The sequence below is a fragment of the Petromyzon marinus genome, chromosome 7 (genome assembly GCF_048934315.1).
Source record: "Petromyzon marinus isolate PM22_M1 ecotype Great Lakes invasive population chromosome 7, UKy_Petmar_22M1.pri1.0, whole genome shotgun sequence".
Taxonomy (NCBI): domain Eukaryota; kingdom Metazoa; phylum Chordata; class Hyperoartia; order Petromyzontiformes; family Petromyzontidae; genus Petromyzon; species Petromyzon marinus.
The window spans coordinates 1,002,514-1,025,239 of record NC_133673.1 but is presented as its reverse complement, the minus strand read 5'-3'; the positions used below and the strand labels follow the sequence as shown (position 1 = coordinate 1,025,239).

At 51.0% G+C, this 22,726-nt stretch overlaps 1 protein-coding gene across 3 annotated transcripts in view; it reads left to right on the top strand.

Annotated features, from left to right (window-relative positions):
* The first annotated feature begins 1,209 nt into the window (after positions 1–1,209).
* Positions 1,210–22,726, top strand: part of LOC116939824 (transcription factor Sox-5-like) — a 311,281-nt gene continuing 289,764 nt past the window's right edge. For all 3 annotated transcript variants that reach the window (XM_032948675.2, XM_076065203.1, XM_032948674.2), the window contains exons 1-2: positions 1,210–1,595; positions 10,440–10,650. In XM_032948675.2, coding sequence (XP_032804566.1) covers positions 1,528–1,595; positions 10,440–10,650 — 279 coding nt within the window. In that variant the 5' untranslated portion in view covers positions 1,210–1,527. The remainder of the gene's footprint in view (positions 1,596–10,439; positions 10,651–22,726) is intronic.

Below are 22,726 nucleotides of genomic sequence, written 5' to 3'. Positions count from 1 at the left end.
GTCCAACCGAGGAAGGTTTCTGGTGGCGGAGGGGGGGAGGCGTCTCCTCGCTGCTTTGTTTGACTCGCACTTTAATGGTGTTCCTGTGCGATCTCTTCTGCGGCGCGATACATTCGTCTCTGCGGCAATAATGAGCGTGGGTAGGATTTATTTTTTTACTTAAAACTTTCGTGACTGCAGGAATTCTTATTCTTGGTTCTTTCGGTAAAATAATGTAGATAGAAATACAAAAATTAAAATGAAATAAAAAAATAAAAATAGATTGAAAATAATAAAAGCAAAAAATCCACAACGTTTCGATCAGACGACCGCTTGTGTTGCGATCTATTTTCTATCTCCGTGACTTTACCGAAAGAACCAAGAATATGGGTAGGATATGTTTACCGGGTGGTGGTGTAGGGCGTTGCTGACTGCAGAGTTGATCTCCGTTCTCGAGCCCTTGCTCGTGACTTGGTGTTTACCAAGTGCCCTCAACCTGCCCGTGACATCACGGTAGTGGTGGTGGTGGTGGTCACGATGATCATGATGATGATGCGCTACCTGGAGTGCAACGGCGCACGCACACACCGCATGCATACACGCACACACACCCGCCGAGCAATTCACCAGCCCACCCTGCCGCTCCTTTCGCACGGTGCCGAGGAGGTGAAGAGGAGGAGGAGAGGGGGAGAGAGACTCGGGGAGGAGGTTTGGTGCCGTGGCTGCTGTGTTTGTGTGTCGAGAACAAGGAGACAGTGAGGAAGAGGAGGCGGCGGCGGTGGCGCATCGCGTCCACGCCGAGTGCGGCGTCCACAGAATGGCACACATTGTTTATCGCGCCCACAAGAGAGAGCCTCTATATTTCATTTGTCAAACTTGCTTTGCGCCCCGCTAACAATATGCCTTTGTCTCCGCGCGAATTCAGGTTCGACTGGGTTAAAGAATGTCATATTATATTTTCTTGCCAAATTCCTATCTCTGTTTTCTCTGCAATGAGCTCACAAAGGACTCATAACTTACTGTCAACTGTGAAGCTGCCCACAAAGCTCCGCTTGTTACTCAGCAAATAGGCATTGTTAGCGCAGTCCGGCGCGCGGGAGGGGTGCGTGGAGAGAGGGGAAGAGCGGATGGGGGCAGGGGTGTTTGCTCAGTGGTGGCACAGGGAGAGACAGAGGCGTGTGTAGTGAGAGGAGGAGGAGGGAGAGGGCGCGCTGGGAGGGAGGGAGGAGGGAGGGAGGAGGGCGCAAGGAGGCGCGGGACGTTGCCGGACCGACGCGGCGGTGCGCGTGGCGTGAGCGAGTGGGCGAGTGTGTCAGTGAGTGAGAGCGAGGGAGCGGCTACGGTGTGCGAGCGATCGAGCGAGCGAGCGAGTGGAGCCGTGCAGGACCGTAAACGGGACGCGCGGCGCCGCGCCAGTCCCCGTGCAAAGTCGCAGAGAGCAGCCAGAGCCACCGCCGTTCGCACGGAGGGTGCTGCCACGGGTGGGGTAGGGGGGGGGGGCATGGCAGCGCGCACGTGGCTTGGGTAACGCAGCAGCAGCAGTTTGCTATGCCGTCCAACTCAGAGATTTTCCAGAGAATGGACAACGCTGCGACTCCGCCGCCCCTGGATGGACAGTAAGTGCGAGGCGGCGTGCACCGGACCAGGGCGGTGGGGGGGCTCTCTCCCGGTACCGCTGGGGGCAGTTTGGCCCCTGGCTCTTTTTGCGCGATTTCGTGGGCGCCGCGATATAACGGCGTTGGCATTCTTAGCAGCGTAAAATAAAGTGGAACAAATGACCGAGAGGCGGGCGGCGTTAAAGGCGGTCATTTATCTCGCCGTTATGTGTTGTGGCACCCCGTATTCGCGGAACACTCAATGGAATTGGGCAACACGCGGTCGCCTCTATTTATATTGTGCGCATTTAATTTGTTATTACACACCCAGTGAGTATCTCTCTCATCGGTCAAATGTTTCGCCACCGGGTCCGATTTCCGTGAGTTTTCCCTGAACGAGTGCGCCGCTGCGTCTTGATTCAGCGAATGTGCCATTTGCTGATGCCTCCTCCGCCGCCGCTGCTGCTGTGTTGTGTCGAATTGTAACTTTTTTGCGCGCGCCTCCGTCTGAGATGCGCTCTGCGCGTGACCAAACGGGGGCCCCGCTTCAGCGCGGAGAGCCATCCACGCACAACCACCACCGGCAGCCCCCCCCCCCCCCCCCTCGTGTCTCGGCCCGTGCCGCTATAAACACCGGATGGAGGCTGCGTTAAACACGGCGAGGCTCGGGGGCTGAATGTAACTGGGCTGTGCGTGTCAGGCTCAGGCTACTTTAGCTGTCAGTAAGACCCGAGGATACGGCGCTGTTCTGGCGGCGGGGGGGACGGGGAACACTAAGGTGTGTTAAAGCGATCCGCCTACGTGCATGAATGACAAAAGGATTTAGTTATTATATTCGACATGCGACATTAAACACTTCTTTGTTCTGCAATCCATGCCTCTTTCCCAGGCTGACATGTTCAGACACGAGCGGTGATTTCACAGAGCGCTAAAGAGCACGCAGCATGGAGGCGTTTGTAGCGCCGCTCTGCAGCGCCAGCCACAATGAAAGGGCTTCTTGTCTCTTTCATTGTGGAAACTCGTCCAAGCTCCGAGCCATGAAAACCTCTACTTCGAATACGTTTCCAGGCTCATTTTCGATTCGCCCAACTTGAGTTTTCTTGTTTATCTTTTTGTTTGCAGTGAGAGTGAGTGAATGCTGCCCGCGTGTTGCTGCTGCCCTCCGTGTGTTAAGACTGCGTCGTTCGTGTGTCTATTGGCGATTGTGTGCTGCTGTGTGTGCTGCCCACCCAAGTGTAATGTGTGCTGCGTGTGTGTTGTGTCCTGCCCCCGTGCCTTGTATGTACGACGTGTGTGCTGCGTGTGATGTGTGGATGGTGTGTGTGTGTTGTGCGTGATTTGTGTTCTGTGTGTTGTAGTATGTGTTCGTGCTGCGTGTGTGCTGTGTATTCTTTGTGTATTGTGCGGATGTGTGTGCTGTTTTCTTTGCTCTTTGTGTGTGCTGCGTGTGGGTTGTGTGTGCTTTGTATACGCTGCGTGTATGCTGCACGTGCTGTGTGTGACTTATGGGTGTGCACTATGTGTGCTGTAGATGTTGCGTGTCTGTTGTGTGTGTGGGTGATATGGATGTTGCTTGTGTGCTGTATTGACCTGTGCGTGGTTGTTGGACGTGAGCTGTGCGTGAGTGGCGCGTCAGTGCGCCACTCACGCTGTGTGCCGTGTGCTGCTTGTTCAGCTTGCCTCTCGGCCACACTGCGCCGCCACAGAGCTGCCCTCCTGTGCTGCCCTCCTGTGCTGCCCTCCTGTGCTGCCCTCCTGTGCTGCCCTCCTGTGTTACCCTCCTGTGCTGCCCTCCTGTGCTGCCCTCCTGTGTTACTCTCCTGTGCTGCCCTCTTGTGTTACTCTCCTGTGCTGCCCTCCTGTGCTGCCCTCCTGTGCTGCCCTCCTGTGCTGCCCTCCTGTGCTGTTCTCCGGTGTTACCCTCCTGTGTTACCCTCCTGTGTTACCCTCCTGTGTTACCCTCCTGTGTTACCCTCCTGTGTTACCCTCCTGTGTTACCCTCCTGTGCTGCCCTCCTGTGTTACCCTCCTGTGTTACCCTCCTGTGCTACCCTCCTGTGCCGCCCTCCTGTGCTGCCCTCCTGTGCTGCCCTCCTGTATGTATGTTGAACTTCTTTCGCACCGCACAGTAGCCAACCGTGCTAATCGGAGGTGCTGCCCTAACTCGTGCCCACCTCGGCGGCTTTGCGAGATGACGAAACGTTGCTTCGAAGGGATCGGCATTCCGCTTGAATTCTGTCAATAAACGGAGAGTTCATTTGTAGATAATTGTAAATGATTTACAATCGATTAATCTAATCGTTATTAGGAGCGGGCCGAGAGAGAGAGATAGCTGGTTGAGACGAAGCCTGGCAAAGGTAGGGAGTGAGCAGTGGAAGATCGAGTTGGGAAGAGCCTTCTAAGACGGAGGAAACACGCTGCGTGGGTTACATCCACAAAGCGACTCCGCGTAATTGACACGCGTGCACCTACGTGCGAGATAGAAGGCGCGCACACAACACACACATTGACACGTAGCTGTAAGCAGTCACGAGGGACACAAGACACCGGTAACATTTGAACTATTTGTCACGGCTCTCGTTTTTCTACCAATTGTTTTGTTTCAAAGTCACGTTATGTTTCTTCTTGTTTTCTTGGAACGATTACATAAGCGTTTCTTCACATCGGTGCAAGTAATGTCGTGATTAGCACACAACACCAACACTTAATGTAACGCAAAACTCACAAAAATATACTTTTTCTGGATAAAGCCACCCCTAGGTTGAGCGCAACTCAAATTGATTGCGACTTTGTCGGCGCTACAAAACGGTTTCCCGGTCGCATTCGCCTCGATTTGACACGCGGGTTGAATGATCATCACGGCAGCAGCAACAACTTAACACGGTCGTCAATAACATCGGCCTTACAGCAAATAAATAAAGTACATAATAGGCGACGTTTTGGACAATGGCCCTTCTTCTGAGCACATCCATAGGCGATCGAGTTAAGACATAATTGCATTTAAAAAAATGATTTTCATCACGATAATCGAAACGTTCACTCGCGTACTTTTTGCAGTGTGCAAGTGAACATTTTGAAAAACGAGAAGAGACCGGCGTGTTTGGTGAACTGCTCATGCGCACACTCTTTTCCCCGCGCTGCTGCTCCTTCTGCTATTGGTGGTAGTTGTGGTGGTGGTGGTTTTGGTGGTGGTGGTTGTCCAGGAATGTCGTTACGATGCCAGATGATGCGGGTTGCCGTACCCGCGGTAGGGCAAAGAAGTAGGTCTGGGGTCTGCCCGTGCGATGTCGCGGCACCGCATGTATCGGCGCCCGTTAGTCACGTGGGGCAATGCCGACCGTGCGAAGCGCTCGGCGGCGTGAGACGCGGCTCTCACCACCACCACCTGTGGGATTGGCACCGGGAGCCCACCTAGGGAGGGACACGCGCCGAGTTTACGTGTAGACCTTCGCGACCAATTTTATTCACGGTCAAGTTTTTTTTTTCTTGCGGTTAAGTGTCGCGTACATGTAAACGTGTCGTACACCCACCGCCATCAGACAAGCTGATCGAACTTACTAATTTGGCTGTGTCGGGTAGAGGTGGGCGTACGACACATCTCACCACAACAGCGTTTCCGCTTCGCACGCCGGCTGCAATCGAGCGCGACATCTCTCCTCGCGTGGACGTCCGTGCATGCCGCCGAAGGGTCGCGCCGTTCGCGGACGAGTAGAGGGAGGCATCGCACATCCGATTAGCGCGGCTGGCGACGTACGGTGCGAAAAAAGTTCAACGTAGGAGCTGGCACTGCAGCTCATCGTCTCCTGTGAACATTGAGAGAGCGGCGTCGCTAAACAACGCGTCGCTTGTTTTCAGCTTTGCGTGGACAAGGCGGGTGCTCGTTCGTAGCGACAGTTTCAAATGTTTGTCTACCTATATATGTATATTTATGCAGAACTATTTTACAAACTCGTCCATGTTTTTCTTTAACCGTAACTCAGAACTTACCCACTCACGTCACCGGTTTTGAATGTGTTATCCTGAACCCAAGAGTCAAGTTTCCCCCCCCCCCACGCCCTCACTGTCCGCTTGCTCTGCCCCTGACACTGAAACGTCTCCTGCCTCTGGCAAGCAGGTGCGCGTCCCGACTAGGGGAGGATGCGTGCGTGTGTATATAGATGCACCCCACTAATCCGCGTGCCACGGTCTACCTCTCACCTACTCCACGCGTCCCTCGACTGCACGACGCGCCCGCAGTGGCAGAAAGGGACCGCGCGTTGCACGGTTGCCAACCCTTCCCCGGTGTCACTCATCGTGGTCAACACCTCTCAGAGCCTCGCTCCTTCTCCACCCCCACTCCCCACGTCTCTCTCCCCTGTGCTGCCCTCGATGGCTGCCCGCGTGATCTCGACTCTAGTCCATCTCGCGTAGACACCGCGCAACGGGATCCTCCGCATCCCTCCCGGAACTCTCACTCTGACTCTCACGCTCGCCGTGTCGCAATTAGTACCCTCGTTTCGTTCAACCCAACGCGGTCTCTGCCCGTTTGACATCTCGAGGTGACACCTCGCGGAGAGTGGAAATCGCGTGAATTGTTTTTGTCGATTGCGAGCGCGCAGACGTCCCCCTTATTTCCGCCTGGCGATGTTTACCGCCGTCGTGCGCTCGAGGGGCGGCCACTTTTTATCGGACACCTGTGGAAAAAAAGAGAGCTTCGGAGCTCTTCGGATTCCTCCGGAGTGAATAAATGAAGATTCTGATTCTGAAAGCACGCACGGGTTCGGGTTCTCACGCCCGAGCGCGGGGTAGCTCAGCGCGGCCTTCCTTGTGTGGCCACCGCGCGAGGTGCACATCCCACGCTTCGTGTGACACCCCGCATGTGAATTCCCCGCGTTTGAAGTGTTCTTCTGCTTTTTGTTGTTTGTTTAATTCCAAGAGAGCACCCTGCCCGTGCGCTGTTGTTGCGCTTTGGTCGTGGGCTGCGTGCACCCCCAACGACAAGGCCGCTCGTGCTGTACCGCTTTTGAGCGCCGTGATTTTCTCTTCTCGAAGCGCAGTGGCGCCGCGTGGCCCGTGCGCACACACAGCACACACAGCGCACACAGCACACACAGCACACACAGCACACAGCAAACACAGCGCACACAGCGCACACAGCAAACACAGCACACACAGCGCGCACACAGCGCACACAGCACACAGCGCGCATCCAGCGCGCATACAGAACACAGCACACACAGCACACACAGCACACATAGCGCACACAGCACACACAGTGCATACAGCACACACAGCACACGTAGCGCACACAGCACACACAGTGCATACAGCACACACAGCACACGTAGCGCACACAGCACACACAGTGCATACAGCACACACAGCACACGTAGCGCACACAGCACACACAGTGCATACAGCACACACAGTGAATACACAGCACACATAGCGCACAGAGCACACACAGTGCATACAGCACACACAGCACACAGAGCACACATAGCGCACACAGCACACACAGTGAATACACAGCACACAGCGCACACAGCACACACAGTGCATACACAACACACAGCGCGCGCACAGCACACACAGTGCATACAGCACACATAGCGCATACAGCACACATAGCGTATACAGCACACACAGCGCGCACACAGCACACACAGCGCGCACACACAGTGCATACACAACACACATAGCGCACACATCACACACAGTGCATACAGCACACACAGCGCATACAACACATACAGCACACACAGCACCACACGTGCACAGCGCACACAGCACCGAGTGCGCACGGGTTGTCTGCAGCGAGCTGTGTGCGTGGATACACACAGTGGCACGCTGTGTTATACATTGTGTGTGCTGTGTTATACATTGTGTGTGCTGTGTTATACATTGTGTGTGCTGTGTTATACATTGTGTGTGCTGTGTTATATATTGTGTGTGCTGTGTTATACATTGTGTGTGCTGTGTTATACATTGTGTGTGCTGTGTTATACATTGTGTGTGCTGTGTTATACACGTAGTGAGGTGTTATACATTGTGTGTGCTGTGTTATACACGTAGTGAGGTGTTACACATTGTGTGTGCTGTGTTATACATTGTGTGTGCTGTGTTATACATTGTGTGTGCTGTGTTATACATTGTGTGTGCTGTGTTATACACTGTGTGTGCTGTGTTATACACTGTGTGTGCTGTGTTATACACTGTGTGTGTTGTGTTATACACGTAGTGAGGTGTTACACATTGTGTGTGCTGTGTTATACATTGTGTGTGCTGTGTTATACATTGTGTGTGCTGTGTTATACATTGTGTGTGCTGTGTTATACATTGTGTGTGCTGTGTTATACATTGTGTGTGCTGTGTTATACACGTAGTGAGGTGTTATACACTGTGTGTGCTGTGTTATACATTGTGTGTGCTGTGTTATACACGTAGTGAGGTGTTATACATTGTGTGTGCTGTGTTATACACTGTGTGTGCTGTATTATACATTGTGTGTGCTGTGTTATACATTGTGTGTGCTGTGTTATACATTGTGTGTGCTGTGTTATACGTTGTGTGTGCTGTGTTATACATTGTATGTGCTGTGTTATACTTTGTGTGTGCTGTGTTATACATTGTGTGTGCTTTGTTATACATTGTATATGCTGTGTTATACTTTGTGTGTGCTGTGTTATACATTGTGTGTGCTGTGTTACACATTGTGTGTGCTGTGTTATACACGTAGTGAGGTGTTACACATTGTGTGTACTGTGTTATACATTGTGTGTGCTGTGTTATACACTGTGTGTGCTGTGTTATACATTGTGTGTGTTGTGTTATACATTGTGTGTGCTGTGTTATACACGTAGTGAGGTGTTACACATTGTGTGTGCTGTGTTATACATTGTGTGTGCTGTGTTATACATTGTGTGTGCTGTGTTACACATTGTGTGTGCTGTGTTATACACTGTGTGCTGTGTTATACACGCAGTGAGGTGTTACACATTGTGTGTGATGTGTTTACACATTGTTTGGTGTTATTTTACAATGTGTTTGGTGTTATTATACATTGTGTTTGGTGTTATTATACACTGTGTTTGGTGTTATTATACATTGTGTTTGGTGTTATTATACATTGTGTTTGGTGTTATTATACACTGTGTTGGTGTTATACATTGTGGTTGGTGTTATTATACATTGTGTTTGGTGTCATTATGCACTGTGTTTGGTGTTATTGTACAGTGTTAGGTGTTATGCATCGTGTGGTATACACCGTGTGTCATGTCATTCATTACGTTGTGTTTTCTACATCGTGCGTGTGGGCACTATGCGTGGTGCTGTGTGGCACTGTGGTGCTGTGTGTGGTGTTGAGTGTGGTGCTGTGTGGTGCTGTGTGTGGTGCTGAGTATGGTGTTGTGTGTGGTGTTGAGTGTGGTGCTGAGTGTGGTGCCGAGTGTGGTGCCGAGTGTGGTGTTGTGTGTGGTGCTGTGTGTGGTGCTGAGTGTGGTGCTGTGTGGTGTTGTGTGTGGTGCTGTGTGTGGTGCCGAGTGTGGTGCTGTGTGGTGCTGTGTGTGGTGCTGAGTGTGGTGCTGTGTGGCACTGTGGTGCTGTGTGTGGTGCTGAGTATGGTGTTGAGTATGGTGTTGGGTGTGGTGCTGAGTGTGGTGCTGTGTGTGGTGCTGAGTGTGGTGCTGAGTATGGTGTTGTGTGTGGTGTTGAGTGTGGTGCTGAGTGTGGTGCTGTGTGTGGTGCTGAGTATGGTGTTGTGTGTGGTGTTGAGTGTGGTGCTGAGTGTGGTGCCGAGTGTGGTGCCGAGTGTGGTGTTGTGTGTGGTGCTGTGTGTGGTGCTGTGTGTGGTGCTGTGTGGTGTTGTGTGTGGTGCTGTGTGTGGTGCCGAGTGTGGTGCTGTGTGGTGCTGTGTGTGGTGCTGTGTGTGGTGTTGTGTGGCACTGTGGTGCTGTGTGTGGTGCTGTGTGTGGTGCTGTGTGTGGTGCTGTGTGGCACTGTGGTGCTGTGTGTGGTGCTGTGTGGTGCTGTGTGTGGTGCCGAGTGTGGTGCCGAGTGTGGTGCTGTGTGTGGTGCTGTGTGGTGGTGGTGCTGTGTAAGTCGCGGCTGCCCGGGCATGCTCGCAGCCAGTGCGGCCGTGTGATGCGTGCCTGGGAACTGCACCGCGTGCTGCCCTCCCGTGTCCTCCCGGTTGGCTGAGTGTCACGCACTCTGGCTTGTGTGCTCTGCGTGCTATGCTTCGTGTCTTGTCGTACGCTCCGCATGTCGTCTACCATGAAGCCGTGAGTGCTGTCTTTTTTTTCGCTGTTGCCACTTGCTTTGTGCTGCGTGCGGTGCCACGTGTTTGAGGAGTACACTTAAACTAATCGTGCTGTATCGTATATAAAAACAAATTCTTATTTTTGCGATTTTACACAAGCGTTGTATTGTGCCGGGGCCGAACGCACCGGCGTTGGTGCCGAGCTTAGCTGGGGGGTCGCGCGGGGACAGGGATAGGTGCCCGAGGGTGACGAGAACGCGTGGCGGAGGTGAACACAACCCTTGCCCTATGGGGAGGGAACCCGTGCCAAAGGAGTAGAGACCCCGTGGCAGAGCAGTAGAGAACCCGTGCTCAAGGGAGAGAGAACACGTGGTCGAGGTGAACACAACCCTTGCCCTATGGGGAGGGAACCCGTGCCAGAGGGGAACAAGACCCGTGCCCGTGGCAGGGGGGGGGGGTAGAATCCCGAGCCCTGAGAAGAGGCAAGTCGGCAGAGGAGACCTCAGCGAGGTCGTCTCCTCCGTCCCACAGTCCGCTCGGGGTCGTACACGACAACGCGCGTGGTGTGTGCCGGCACGCGTCGCTGACGTCTGCGCGTGTTCCCGTGCCCCCCCCGCCCCCCTGCAGGATGTCTGGCCGGGAGGCGACGTCCCCCCCGGGTGCCGAGCGAGAAGTGGCGGGAGCAGGAGGAGGCTGCGCGCGGTCCGCGGGGTCGCGCGGCGGCGAGGAGCGCGAGGCGTGCTTCGGCCGGGGCCCCTACTCGGCGCACGGCCTGCTCTACGCGGGCCCCGACGAGCTCCCCTGGGGAGCAGCCGACGTCTTCATCAACAGCAAAGCGGTGAGACGCGGCGGCGGGGCGGCGGGAAGAGCGCGGCGCGTTTGGGTTGAACTTTGCCGATGGCAGCCGATCGAGCGCACACGCGCACCACGGCGTTCAGTCGCCGTGCACGGTCACAACGACGCACACTCGCTCACTCACTCAGCCACTCATTTGCTCAGCTACTCACTCACACACTCACACAGTCACTCACTCAGCCACTCACTCACACACCTACTCCCTAATCCACTCACACACCCACTCACTCACTTGCTCAGCCACTCACCCACCCAATAATACACTCATCCACCCACTCACTCGCTTCGCCACTCACTCACCCACCCATCCATGCACTAATCCAGTCACTCACCCACCACCCACTCACTCGCTTAGCCACTCACTCACGCACCCACTCACTAATCCACTCACTCACCCACCCACACACTCATTCATCCACTCACTAACACACCCACTCAGTCACCCACTCATTCATCCACTCACTCACTAACACACCACACTGCAGAGCACCTCACTTCTACTTCTTCCCTCGCACTGCTCAATTTTGGAATTCCCCCCTCCCACGATCATCATCGTCATTGTCTATTCCATTTCCCAAGCTCCCCCACCTCATAGCCTTGATCAATTCAAGAAACGAATTAACCCTTCGAAGATTACAACTCAGGCGATGCTTTTCGTCCGCTAGCCCGCTTGCCGTTTTGGGATTGCGCTCGGCAAAATCTGTAAATAAAATCAAAGCAAACAAACAAACCAGTGGCGTGGAAGATTAAGAGGTGCGGGCAGCTAACGAGCAGTGCATCATTCAGGGAGGTTCGTCGCCCTGTGTGCCCGCACACCTCTACAGCCGAGTAGCCTGCCAGGCCAATGCCACTGTTTGCGTGGACCGGCGACGAAGCGACCGGCGGCCCTGCCGAATCGGCCTCCTGGCGGCTAGTTATCCAAAACCTCAGAAGTGCGTTTAAAAAGTGAGCTATGTTATAATTCGTGAAATAACGCATGGCACGTACACAGCTGAGGTGGAACGCCTGCAGCAAGACAATGATTTGAGTGGCCTGTAACGAGCGATGGAAACGATACGAGCGGTATAAGGGAAGTGGGTGATTGGTAAAGGGCGAATAGTATCCCAAAAGCTGTAGCCGCAACACGTGACGGTGACACGGTTGTTAGAGGGGTCGTTGTAACGTGTGGGGGGAGGGGGGGGAGTCGTCATCCAGCAGCGGTGAAGTGTTGCGTCTGTGTGCGCGCGCGCAGTATGCGTTGCCCGACCGTGTTCAGGAGGACCACGGGAATCGGTGTTATAAAGGGAAGTGGCTACGAGCAAGATAGCCCAGGCATTGCGTGAAATGGTCATCCACCATCGGCCGTGAAGCCGCGGGAGACTCCGCGCTTGTGCAAGGCGTTGGTTTTGAGAAGGGCCATCCCCCCGACACCGAAGCCCCTCGTCCTGAAATCGGTTCCGTAGGTCAGCTCGCGAGCATCGGCCAATGTCGGCGATTCCGTGGGTCATCAAACCGTCGCAAGAAGCCACGCGTGTGGGAACGCCGCTGCCGCTGACTACGCTGGCACCAGCCGCCGCTCGCATTTGCTCAGTTGACAAAAACAAAACTCAACCGCGCTCATTATCCACACTGTGGCCTTTCAGGAAATATATATAATTGGCAACGCTATAGGCAATGGCTCTTCTTCATGATACACAGGGATGCTGGGCCATTGTCTGTAATGCACCGATTGTTGATGTTTTTTTTTTATTCTCCACTAAGGTGGAGACATTGTCGAGTGCGTTGAGTTGTGTTGTTTGTTAATTGCGCATTTGCACCGATGCTAACGCAGCGTAACCAAATGACGTCTTTAATTTGCTCAAAACCGGCGTGCGTTCCTGCGTGGGGTGGAGGCGGCAGGATAGTCACGCGCGTGTGTATTCTGTCGTGCAGTTAACAAATATGAAAAAATCGTCCAAATTTGAATCTTGTTATACAATGTGTCATTTTTTTTACCGCTTACCAATGTGGCCTTTTCGTTTTAAACAGCCCAGCAGGCGTATCTGCAACATTGTCGGCCGTAGGATTCGTTCCATGCCGAGCTCGATGGCACCTGAGTATTGAAGTGTGGCTCACTCGGCACGGCTACTGTCCCAACACGAGAACACCACGAGCACACCACGAACACCCACAGGCACACCATGAACACACCATGAACACACCACAAGCACACCCATTAGCAGACCATGAACTGCTCACGAAAACACCGCTCGCGGGGACCTCAAGGCGGGCTCGTCGAGGGGGCGCGTGTCCCGTGGTGTGAGAGGGCATCTCTGCAATCGGAGCCAGGATTTTCAGGTGGGGGGGGGGCAACCCCTCCAGCAATGAATAATGATAGAGGAGTTGTTAGTAAGTAAGGACTTGTCCCTTGCTTGTTATTAAACGCGTGTGCGGCGATGGCACAGCCATCGATCGAGGGTCGAATTGGAACCGCGTTGTGTGATCGGCATCGCGCTCGCTGAAGGTGAATGCCTTCAGGGAAGTCATGAACTGTACACGCAACTGCGCACAATTCTGTGAGTCACTTATAACTGCTTTGCCGTTACTTATTGCCAATTATGGACTCAGAATATTGTCCTATCATTTCATAGAGTCCCTGACACGTAATAATATGCTACACAGTGGAGGTGGGGGTCGCAAATTGCCGATTTATTACTAATAAACCTCAATGATCAGACCGAAATCTCAAATATCGATCGGATCATTGGGGGGGCACTTGCCACCCCCCCCCTCTCACTGGCTCCGCCAGTGCATGTGTGTGGGGAGTGTGACCGAGAGTTGCCGCCCGTCTGGGGTTTGTCCGGGAAATGGCATCTGTTTTTGGGTGACAGGAATGGACTTGGACTGAGATCTGGTACCGGCATTGTGTTGAACTTTATTAGAGGTCACTGCATAGTTTTGACAATAGACCCAGGCTGACTTGAGTAATATGTACAAGTGTGATCTGGAGTGGAAAAGGTGGCAACGCTAACCCAACCACCCATTAACTTTCTCACTCACCCACTCACTCACTTACTCACCCACTCATCGACTCATTCATCTGCCAAATCACTTAGTAACCCACTCACTCACTCGCCCACTCGCTCATGCATACGATACGGTTGTTACCGGTCCAGGAATTTACGTATGTGTTCGGGTGGCAGGGATTGATTTGTACCGAGATCTGGGTGGTAATGGGGTTATCGCAGGATTCAGCACAGTGTTGATAGTCCAAGGCTGACTTCAAGAACACGGCCGGGTTTGGTCTCCAGTGGGAAAGGTGGCGACCCCGGTGGAACCTGCGCTGAATCGATGCCTTGGCCTTGTTGGGAGTGTCCGCTGGCCTACGAGAGGTGCAGTCACAGAAACTCCCGGCACGCGGCTTCAGCACTGAGCCACTGCAAAGTGCCGGTCGCGCGTCATCTCAGACTGGGTGCACTCCCAGCGTTGGAATTGGTGCCATCTCGCCCCCCCCACCCCCCGCCCCCTCTCAGTGGTCATTACCTTAAGGTCTCTGGCGTGTAATTCTGACAATTCAGACTGTGTCCTTCAGTTTTATATATCCATTCGAGGGCGTCATTGTGCCAATCTTTTCTATTCATTTCTGTTGCGAGCGGGAAGCACGGTCGCTGCCAGACATCTGCGTGGCCGGCAACGTTTGCCGATAGACGTTTGCAGCTGCTTTCGTTTTCAGCTCCTTCATGAAGGTAAGCACCAGATTGATATATTTTTTTTTACTTTGCGCTTGACACAAAATATTTGATTGTGCTTCCACTCAATGCGAGTGGCTGCAGCTTTGATGTTTCCGGGGGAAATGCAATCTACGAATACGCCACCACGCGCGAGGTCGAGCTGGCGGGCTGATCACTACAGGGCGATGAAAAAACGGTGTCGTGCAGTACCTGCTGCTGTAGCTGCAGCACAAGGGAAAGAGCCGAGTCACGCGTGCAGCGCGAGTGTGCGCGTGTTCACTGACGGCGCTGCATCTCAAGTTAGCTCGCAGGGTCGGCTCAGACCCCCCCTTGCGTGCGTGCGTGCGCGCGGACACAGCAATACTTTGTGCGGGGTTTGCCGGCTGGAGAATCTTGCAGTGTGCATGGGGTTCTAGGTTTCACGCTCACAAACATAGCAGGTGATGTGTCGGCACAAACGGGGGGCACGGAGCAGTGTCCGTATCCAATGGTTTGTTACGGGCGAGGGGAGTTCAATAAACCTCTTTTATCAGCAATATTGCAGATAATGGGAAGACAGATCACACAGCGCTGTCAAATCCGGAACAGATAAAGAGTTAACGTGTTTCTTGAAGTGTGCACGGCTAGTACCCTCATGAGAGCTTTGGGAAAAAGCGGCGATTGGAGGGAATTACAGAAGTGGAGCAGTGCACGGTGAGGCCCTGCAGTCGTGGGCGAGTTGGCGGGTGGCTGGGCTTCCGAGCGTTGTTGTTGCGAACCTGCAGTGAGCAATAGAGGGCTTTGGGTTAGAACGCGTAAATATATTCATATGAAAACAATTATTTCATGGGGCAGCGATATTATAATTTCCTCATTGGTATGCGCCAGATCTGTCTCTTGAATAGCCAAGTAAAAGTCATTTCCTGCTCAAATGGTAAATATATTTACGCGATCTAACCCATAAACCTCTATTACGGATAATATTGGTCGCGAAAAACCCTACTAGTACGTGTTAAACTGACCTGCAGAGGCGGTGGCCGAACACCGGGCGGATGAGACGAAGCCGTCCACTTGGTCTGTGGCGACACTCCAACCGCTGCAGCGGCAGCGTAAATGCACACGTTGGGTGATGGCCGTGCGAGGTTCGAGAGCTTGGCTGGAGTTTCCCTCCTCGCGGCGTTCGCTTCGTTTCACCTGCCATGTGGCCGCCGATCGCGTGCGACGATGGATAATTCTTGCAAGGCGCTTCGTCGCTCACAGAGAGTGATTTTCACTCTCCGTTCATCATAATGTGTGCTTAGAAACGATAAGCTTTATTCGTGGGTATTCTTGTGCGCGTGTTAATCTTTTGTCATATACATGTGCCAGCATTCTGTTGCGTGCGAGTGCGCGTATTATTCCATTTTGCAATTATCATGTAAATTTTGAAACACATGAAATACAATTATTTCATGGGGCAGTGGTATTCTAAATTCCCCGTTCGTATGCTCCCAGATCTGTCTCTTGGATAGTCAAGTAAAAGTGATTTACCGCTCAAATTGTCTTGGAGGTGTCAGGGCTCATATCTCTCGTCTCCGGTCTCGCAGAGTGCAGTGGTGTAAATTCCGATTGCAATCGCGAAGGTGCGTTCATCAATTAGGAAAACAATATTTTACTTCCCCGCATAGTGATACCCATTTCACCGACCCTGAAAGGATGATAGGCACAGTCAACCCCACCTAACCTTGCGATAACGAGCCGCTCACCCTGCCACGGAGCCACCTGGCCACGCTTGGTGAGGACTTATCGCTCCACACTCTGGGCTGTGTTTTGTCGTGCTCTGACTGCGAGGGCGACAGGTTTGCATCGCATGGACTGCCGAGCCAACGGTCAATCAAAGGCGCTGCAGGCTGATCACACAAACACCGTCGCCTAATTTCCATTGCGCTCGTCATCGCTCGTGATCGACGCGTTGCACGCGAGTCAAACGCGCGTTTTCGTACGGGGGAAGCAGTTAGATGCTCGCGTGGTGTCTGCGTGTCTCTGTGGGTGACGAGTCGACGCCTTCTGGCCGGAGGAGCGCTGTTGAGTGCATGCGTCAGGACGGTCGCTAAGCGTCGAGCTCGTGCGGACGAAGCGCGAGGCGCTCCGGCGGTCGCGCACCGCACGGCGCCAGCTCCGGTGGTGGGAACCGCGTAGCGGGGAGGGGACAGGGGCGGGGGGGGCAGCGTCTGCATTGTGCAGGCGATGTCCCACAGTGTTGTTGACCCTCGAGAGAAGATGGGCTGAGCTGAACCTAACGAAGCCCTCCTATTCTTCCTGTGCAAAATCATTTGGCGATGCTGCCTCGTTGGCAGTGGTGCAACAAAGCACCGATAACAAATGTTCAACGCGTTCGTCAACAACGCCTCGGCCTTGAAAGGAAAACTATTCGTGATGGGCAACGTCTTGGGCAACGGCCCTTCTCCGAGCGCACGCCCGCTGCCAGCGTAGAGGATTCGCATCGAGCGCCGCCGTCGCCACAGCGGCGTGCGCTCCACTCCGTCTCTTCCGTGCCAGGGCTGCGCTAAGCTACGGGTGGCGGTCACTACGTCGGAACTTCTCACAACAGGTTAACGCGTGCAAGTGTTGCCGGCACAGGCCCCCACCACACGCGCGGCGTAATGGTGCTGTTCACAATGTGTTCCTGTTCCTACGCCGCGATTTATCCGTGGAGGGGGAAACGGTTGGCGAGCCCAAGCTGCTGCTGCTGCTGCTGCAAGGACGAATCGCTTTCGACAGCGACACTTGTCCATTTACGTTTGTGCCGCTGCACGTGAACATAAACCTTGTTTGTGTTCGCCTTTCAGTGTTAGTGATGGGAAAATCCTTGCTGCTGTAAGGGGAATTCGTGTGGAAATGCCAGATTCCAGGTGGCCAAGTGTCTCGGTGGACAATTACAATGTCCGTAACGCTGAAGCTGGCACTGGTGCGGTCCTAGGTTCGATTTTTGGCAGCCGCCTCTGATTAAACCTCTGATTGAACCTCTGATTAACCCTCTGATTAAACCAAGTTCTACGGTGTAGTGAGTTGAACGCCTCAACCCGGTTACTAATGAGTGCACGAGAAAGAAAAACAACATGACGTAAAATTTAGTTTAATCTCGCTTATTCCAGCTCTTTGCATTATAATCGTCGACTTTTCTTGACATTTTAAGAACATTCACAAAAGGTCAAGTAGTAAACGTTAGCTTTGTTTAACCAGGTGGGAAGTGCGTTCACAGTCGGTGTGCATGAGAAGAGCCGGTTGCTGGGACTTCAGAAGTAGTTCTGCAATGACATGTCCCAGGGGCGATTCTCGGTGATGATGCTCTCTGTGAGAGATTCACAAATACATCCGACGTATCTCATGGCGTGACGCCGATGGCGCGATGGGAAAGTAATTTCGGAGAAAAAGACGAAACATTTAATCAACAAAACCTGAAGGAGAACACCGAGCAATGGCGACTCACCTTGTTTTAGTCCCAGTTTCTTCTTTAATCCTGTTGTCTCTGCTCTATCTGGTTGTTTCTGCTCTGATATCCATCTGGTTGTCTATGCTCTGATGTCTGTTTGGTTGTATCTGTTCGGATGTCTATTTTGTGGATTCTGCTCTGATGTCTACCTCCCTGTCTCTGCTCTGATGTCTATCTGGTTATCTCTGCTCTGATGTCTATTTGGTTGATTCTGCTCTGATGTCTATTTGGTTGTCCCTGTTCTGATCTCTATTTGGTGGGTTATGCTCCGAATACTATTGGCTTCATTGTTGTCCTTAGTTTTTATTGTTTTTGCTTTTGTTATTTTTCTAACCCAGGTCACTCTTGCAAGTGACACTCGTGCTGGTCCCTTTGAGAGCTCACCCTGGTCACACAAAACCAATTTCAAACGTTCACCCTCACCGTGCTATCGGTTTGACAGACAGAGCAACCGAAGTGCGCAGCCATCGCGCTGTGAACGGAGCTCTGCTGATGCGGGGGGGGGGGGGGTAGCCTAGAGGCAGCCGCCGCTGCGGTTGGCGAGGCCGCACGGAGCTGCGTGCTTGCGAGTGGCCCGACGGCACGCGTGCCTTGCGGGCCTCGCAAGGAGCCAACTCAAGCCCATCACCTAAACGGCCCCGAGAGATGGCTCTCTCGGGGCGGCTCTCTCGGAGAGCTGAACAATTAGCCATTTGTCGGGTGGTGGCGGGTTTGCCGACACATCTATATTTATATGATCTAAAGCAATAAAAACATTTATTATGAACAAAGCTGCCCGTTCATTTAAATAACTATCACAACATGACCGTTCAGACTCCCCTTGTGTTCTTTATTGTTTTGCATCAAACTAGGATCCAAATCTACCAGAGAGGGCCTTTTGCCTATAAACATGTGGCAGTTTCACCAGCAATGATTAAACAAGCCTGATTCTGTTAATGAGACGCTGAATGTCGAAAGTTGTCTTCTCGTACTGAACCAATGCTGCTGATATTAGGCACTCCCAGCAGGCCACGTGGCTGATGTGATGTGTAAAGCGACTTTTTATTTCGATGTTGAAAGATAACCACTGTAAATGAGGTGTCGTGTCTGCTGCCAGAGTTGTGTGCCTGGCGGCCGTGACGCCCGTGTCTCCGCGTCGTGTCTCTGTGTTGCGTCTCCGTGTCTCTGCATCAGCGCATCTCCGTGTCACTGAATATCTGCGTCTCCACGTTTGCGTTTCCCCGCGCTTGCACGACTGCCAGGGGATCCCGAGCCAGCGGTGTATATTTCAGCATTTTAATTTTATCTGCCCTGGAGGGGTGATGGGCTGAGTTGATCCCTGATTGAGATTTGAGCACGCAACCTTGCGATCGTGACCGGAGCGCGCTGCCACGCTCCCAACGCTGCGCGTTGAAATGTGCAATGTGTGAGCTACGAGTTTCACGTTCCACGTTTTCAGATGTTGTACTTTTGGTATTTTCATGTTTTCTGGGCATATATCGATTGCACTTTATTCTTGTCAATTTTGTGCACTGCTTTTTATCGTTTCCTAGTTTTAAATGTTAATGATCACATTCAAATGTTAAGTAAGATCCCACTGGTATTTTTTATTTGTGTTATAATTTTTATATTTTAATTATTGCATTAAAAGTAACATCATGTTTCGTCATTTTGTCTCTATTATATACACATCACTAATATATGCACATTACTAGTATATACACATCACTACTGTATACACATCACTAGTATATACACATCACTAGTATATACACATTACTAGTATATACACATCACTACTATATACACAGCACTAGTATATACACACAACTAGTATATACACATCACTAGTATATACATCACTAGCGTATACACATCACTACTGTATACACAGCACTAGTATATACACATCACTAGCATATACACATCACTAGTATATATAACAATAGTACATACATATCACTAGTACATACACATCACTAGTATATACACATCACTATTATATACACATCACTAGTATATACACATTACTAGTATATACACATCACAAGTATATACACATTGCTAGTAAATACACATCGCTAGTATATACACATTACTGGTATATACACATTACAAGTATATACACATCACTAGTATATACACATCACAAGTATATACACATCACTAGTGTATACACATCAGTAGTATATACACATCACTAGTATATTCACATTACTAGCATATACACATTGCTAGTATATACACATCACTAGCATATACACATTACTAGTATATACACAGCAATAGTATATACATTACTAGTATATACACATCACTAGTATATACACATCACTAGCGTATACACATCACTAGTATATACACAGCAATAGTTTATACACAACATTATAGTATATACACATCACTAGTTTATATACATCACCAGTATATACACATCACTAATTTATACACATTACTAGTGTATACACGTTACTAGTTTATACACATTACTAGTGTATACACATTACTAGTATATACATCACGAGTATATACACATCACTAGTTTATACACATTACTAATATATACACATCACTAGTGTATACATATCACTAGTATATACACATTACTAGTATATACACATTACTAGTATATACACATCACTAGTATATACACATCACTATAGCATATACACATTACTAGTATATACACATCACTAGCATATACACATTACTAGTATATACACATCACTAGTATATACACATCACTAGTATATACACATCACTAGTATATACACATCACCTGTATATACACATCACTAGTATATACACATTACTAGTATATACACATCACTAGTATATACACATCACTAGTATATACACATCACTAGTATATACACATCACTATAGTATATACACATCACTAGTATATACACATCACTAGTATATACACATCACTAGTTTATACACAACATTATAGTATATACACATCACTAGTATATACACATCACTATAGTATATACACATTACTAGTATATACACATCACTAGTATATACACATCACTAGTATATACACATCACTATAGTATATACACATCACTAGTATATACACATCACTAGTATATACACATCACTAGTATATACACATCACTAGTATATACACATCACTAGAGTATATACACATCACTAGTATATACACATCACTACAGTATATACACATCACTAGTTTATACACATCACTAGCGTATACACATCACTAGTATATACACATCACTAGCGTATACACATTACTAGTATATACACATCACTAATGTATACACATCACTAGTGTATACACATTACTAGTATATACACATCACTAGTATATACACATCACTAGTTTATACACATCACCCACACACACAGCCACTCACACAGCCACTCACTCACACAGCCACTTATTCACACTGCCACTCACTCACTCACACAGCCACTCACACAGCCACTCACTCACTCACACTGCCACTCACACTGCCACTCACTCACACTGCCACTCACTCACACTGCCACTCACTCACTCACACTGCCACTCGCTAACTCACACAGCCACTCACTCACACTGCCACTCACCACTCCCACTGCCACTCACACATCCACTCACTCACCCACACTGTCACTCACTCACTCACACAGCCACTCACACAGCCACTCACTCACTACACAACAACACACTCACTCACAGAGCCACTCAATAACCACACAGCCACTCACTCACCACACAGCAGGCCACAACAACACACTCACTCACACAGCCACTCACTCACCACACAGCAGGCCACAACAACACACTCACTCACACAGCCACTCACTCACCACACAACAACACACTCACTCACACAACCTCTCACTCACCACACAACAACACACTCACTCACACAGCCACTCACCACACAACAACACACTCACTCACACAGCCACTCACTCACCACACAACAACACACTCACTCACACAGCCACTCACTCACCACACTGCAGGCCACAACAACACACTCACTCACACAGCCACTCACTCACCACACTACAGGCCACAACAATACACTCACTCACACAGCCACTGACTCACTCACCACACAGCAGGCCACAACAACACACTCACTCACACAGCCACTCACTCACACTGCCACTCACTCACCACACAACAACACACTCACTCACACTGCCACTCACCACACAACAACACACTCATTCACACAGCCACTCACTCACCACACAGCAGGCCACAACAATACACTCACTCACACAGCCACTCACTCACTCACCACACAGCAGGCCACAACAACACACTCACTCACACAGCCACTCACTCACCACACAACAACACACTCACTCACACTGCCACTCACTCACCACACAACAACACACTCACTCACACTGCCACTCACCACACAACAACACACTTACTCACACTGCCACTCACTCACCACACAACAACACACTCACTCACACTGCCACTCACTCACCACACAGCAGGCCACAACAACACACTCACTCACTCACACTGCCACTCACTCACCACACAACAACACACTCACTCACACAGCCACTCACTCACCACACAACAACACACTCACTCACACAGCCACTCACTCACCACACACCAGGCCACAACACTTCTCTTTCTGCTTCTTCCTTCACCCCGCTCACTTTTGCAATTCCCTCCACCCATCGTCTCTTTCTCCAAGCTCTTACAATAACATCAATAACCGTGCTCAATTAAAATGAAAAAAAACCTTTTACACTCTCATCTATGACAACTCTGATGGTGCGGTTTGTAGCTGGACGCTTGGCGTGCTGGGCCTTTGGGCCCGGTGCTCAGCAACTGCTTAGGGTCGATGCTCGATACCAATTGGCCACGATCCTGCAACCGCAGCGCGCCGAGGTCACTGACATTGACGAGCGCAGCCAGTGGGCGGCATCGCTAGGAG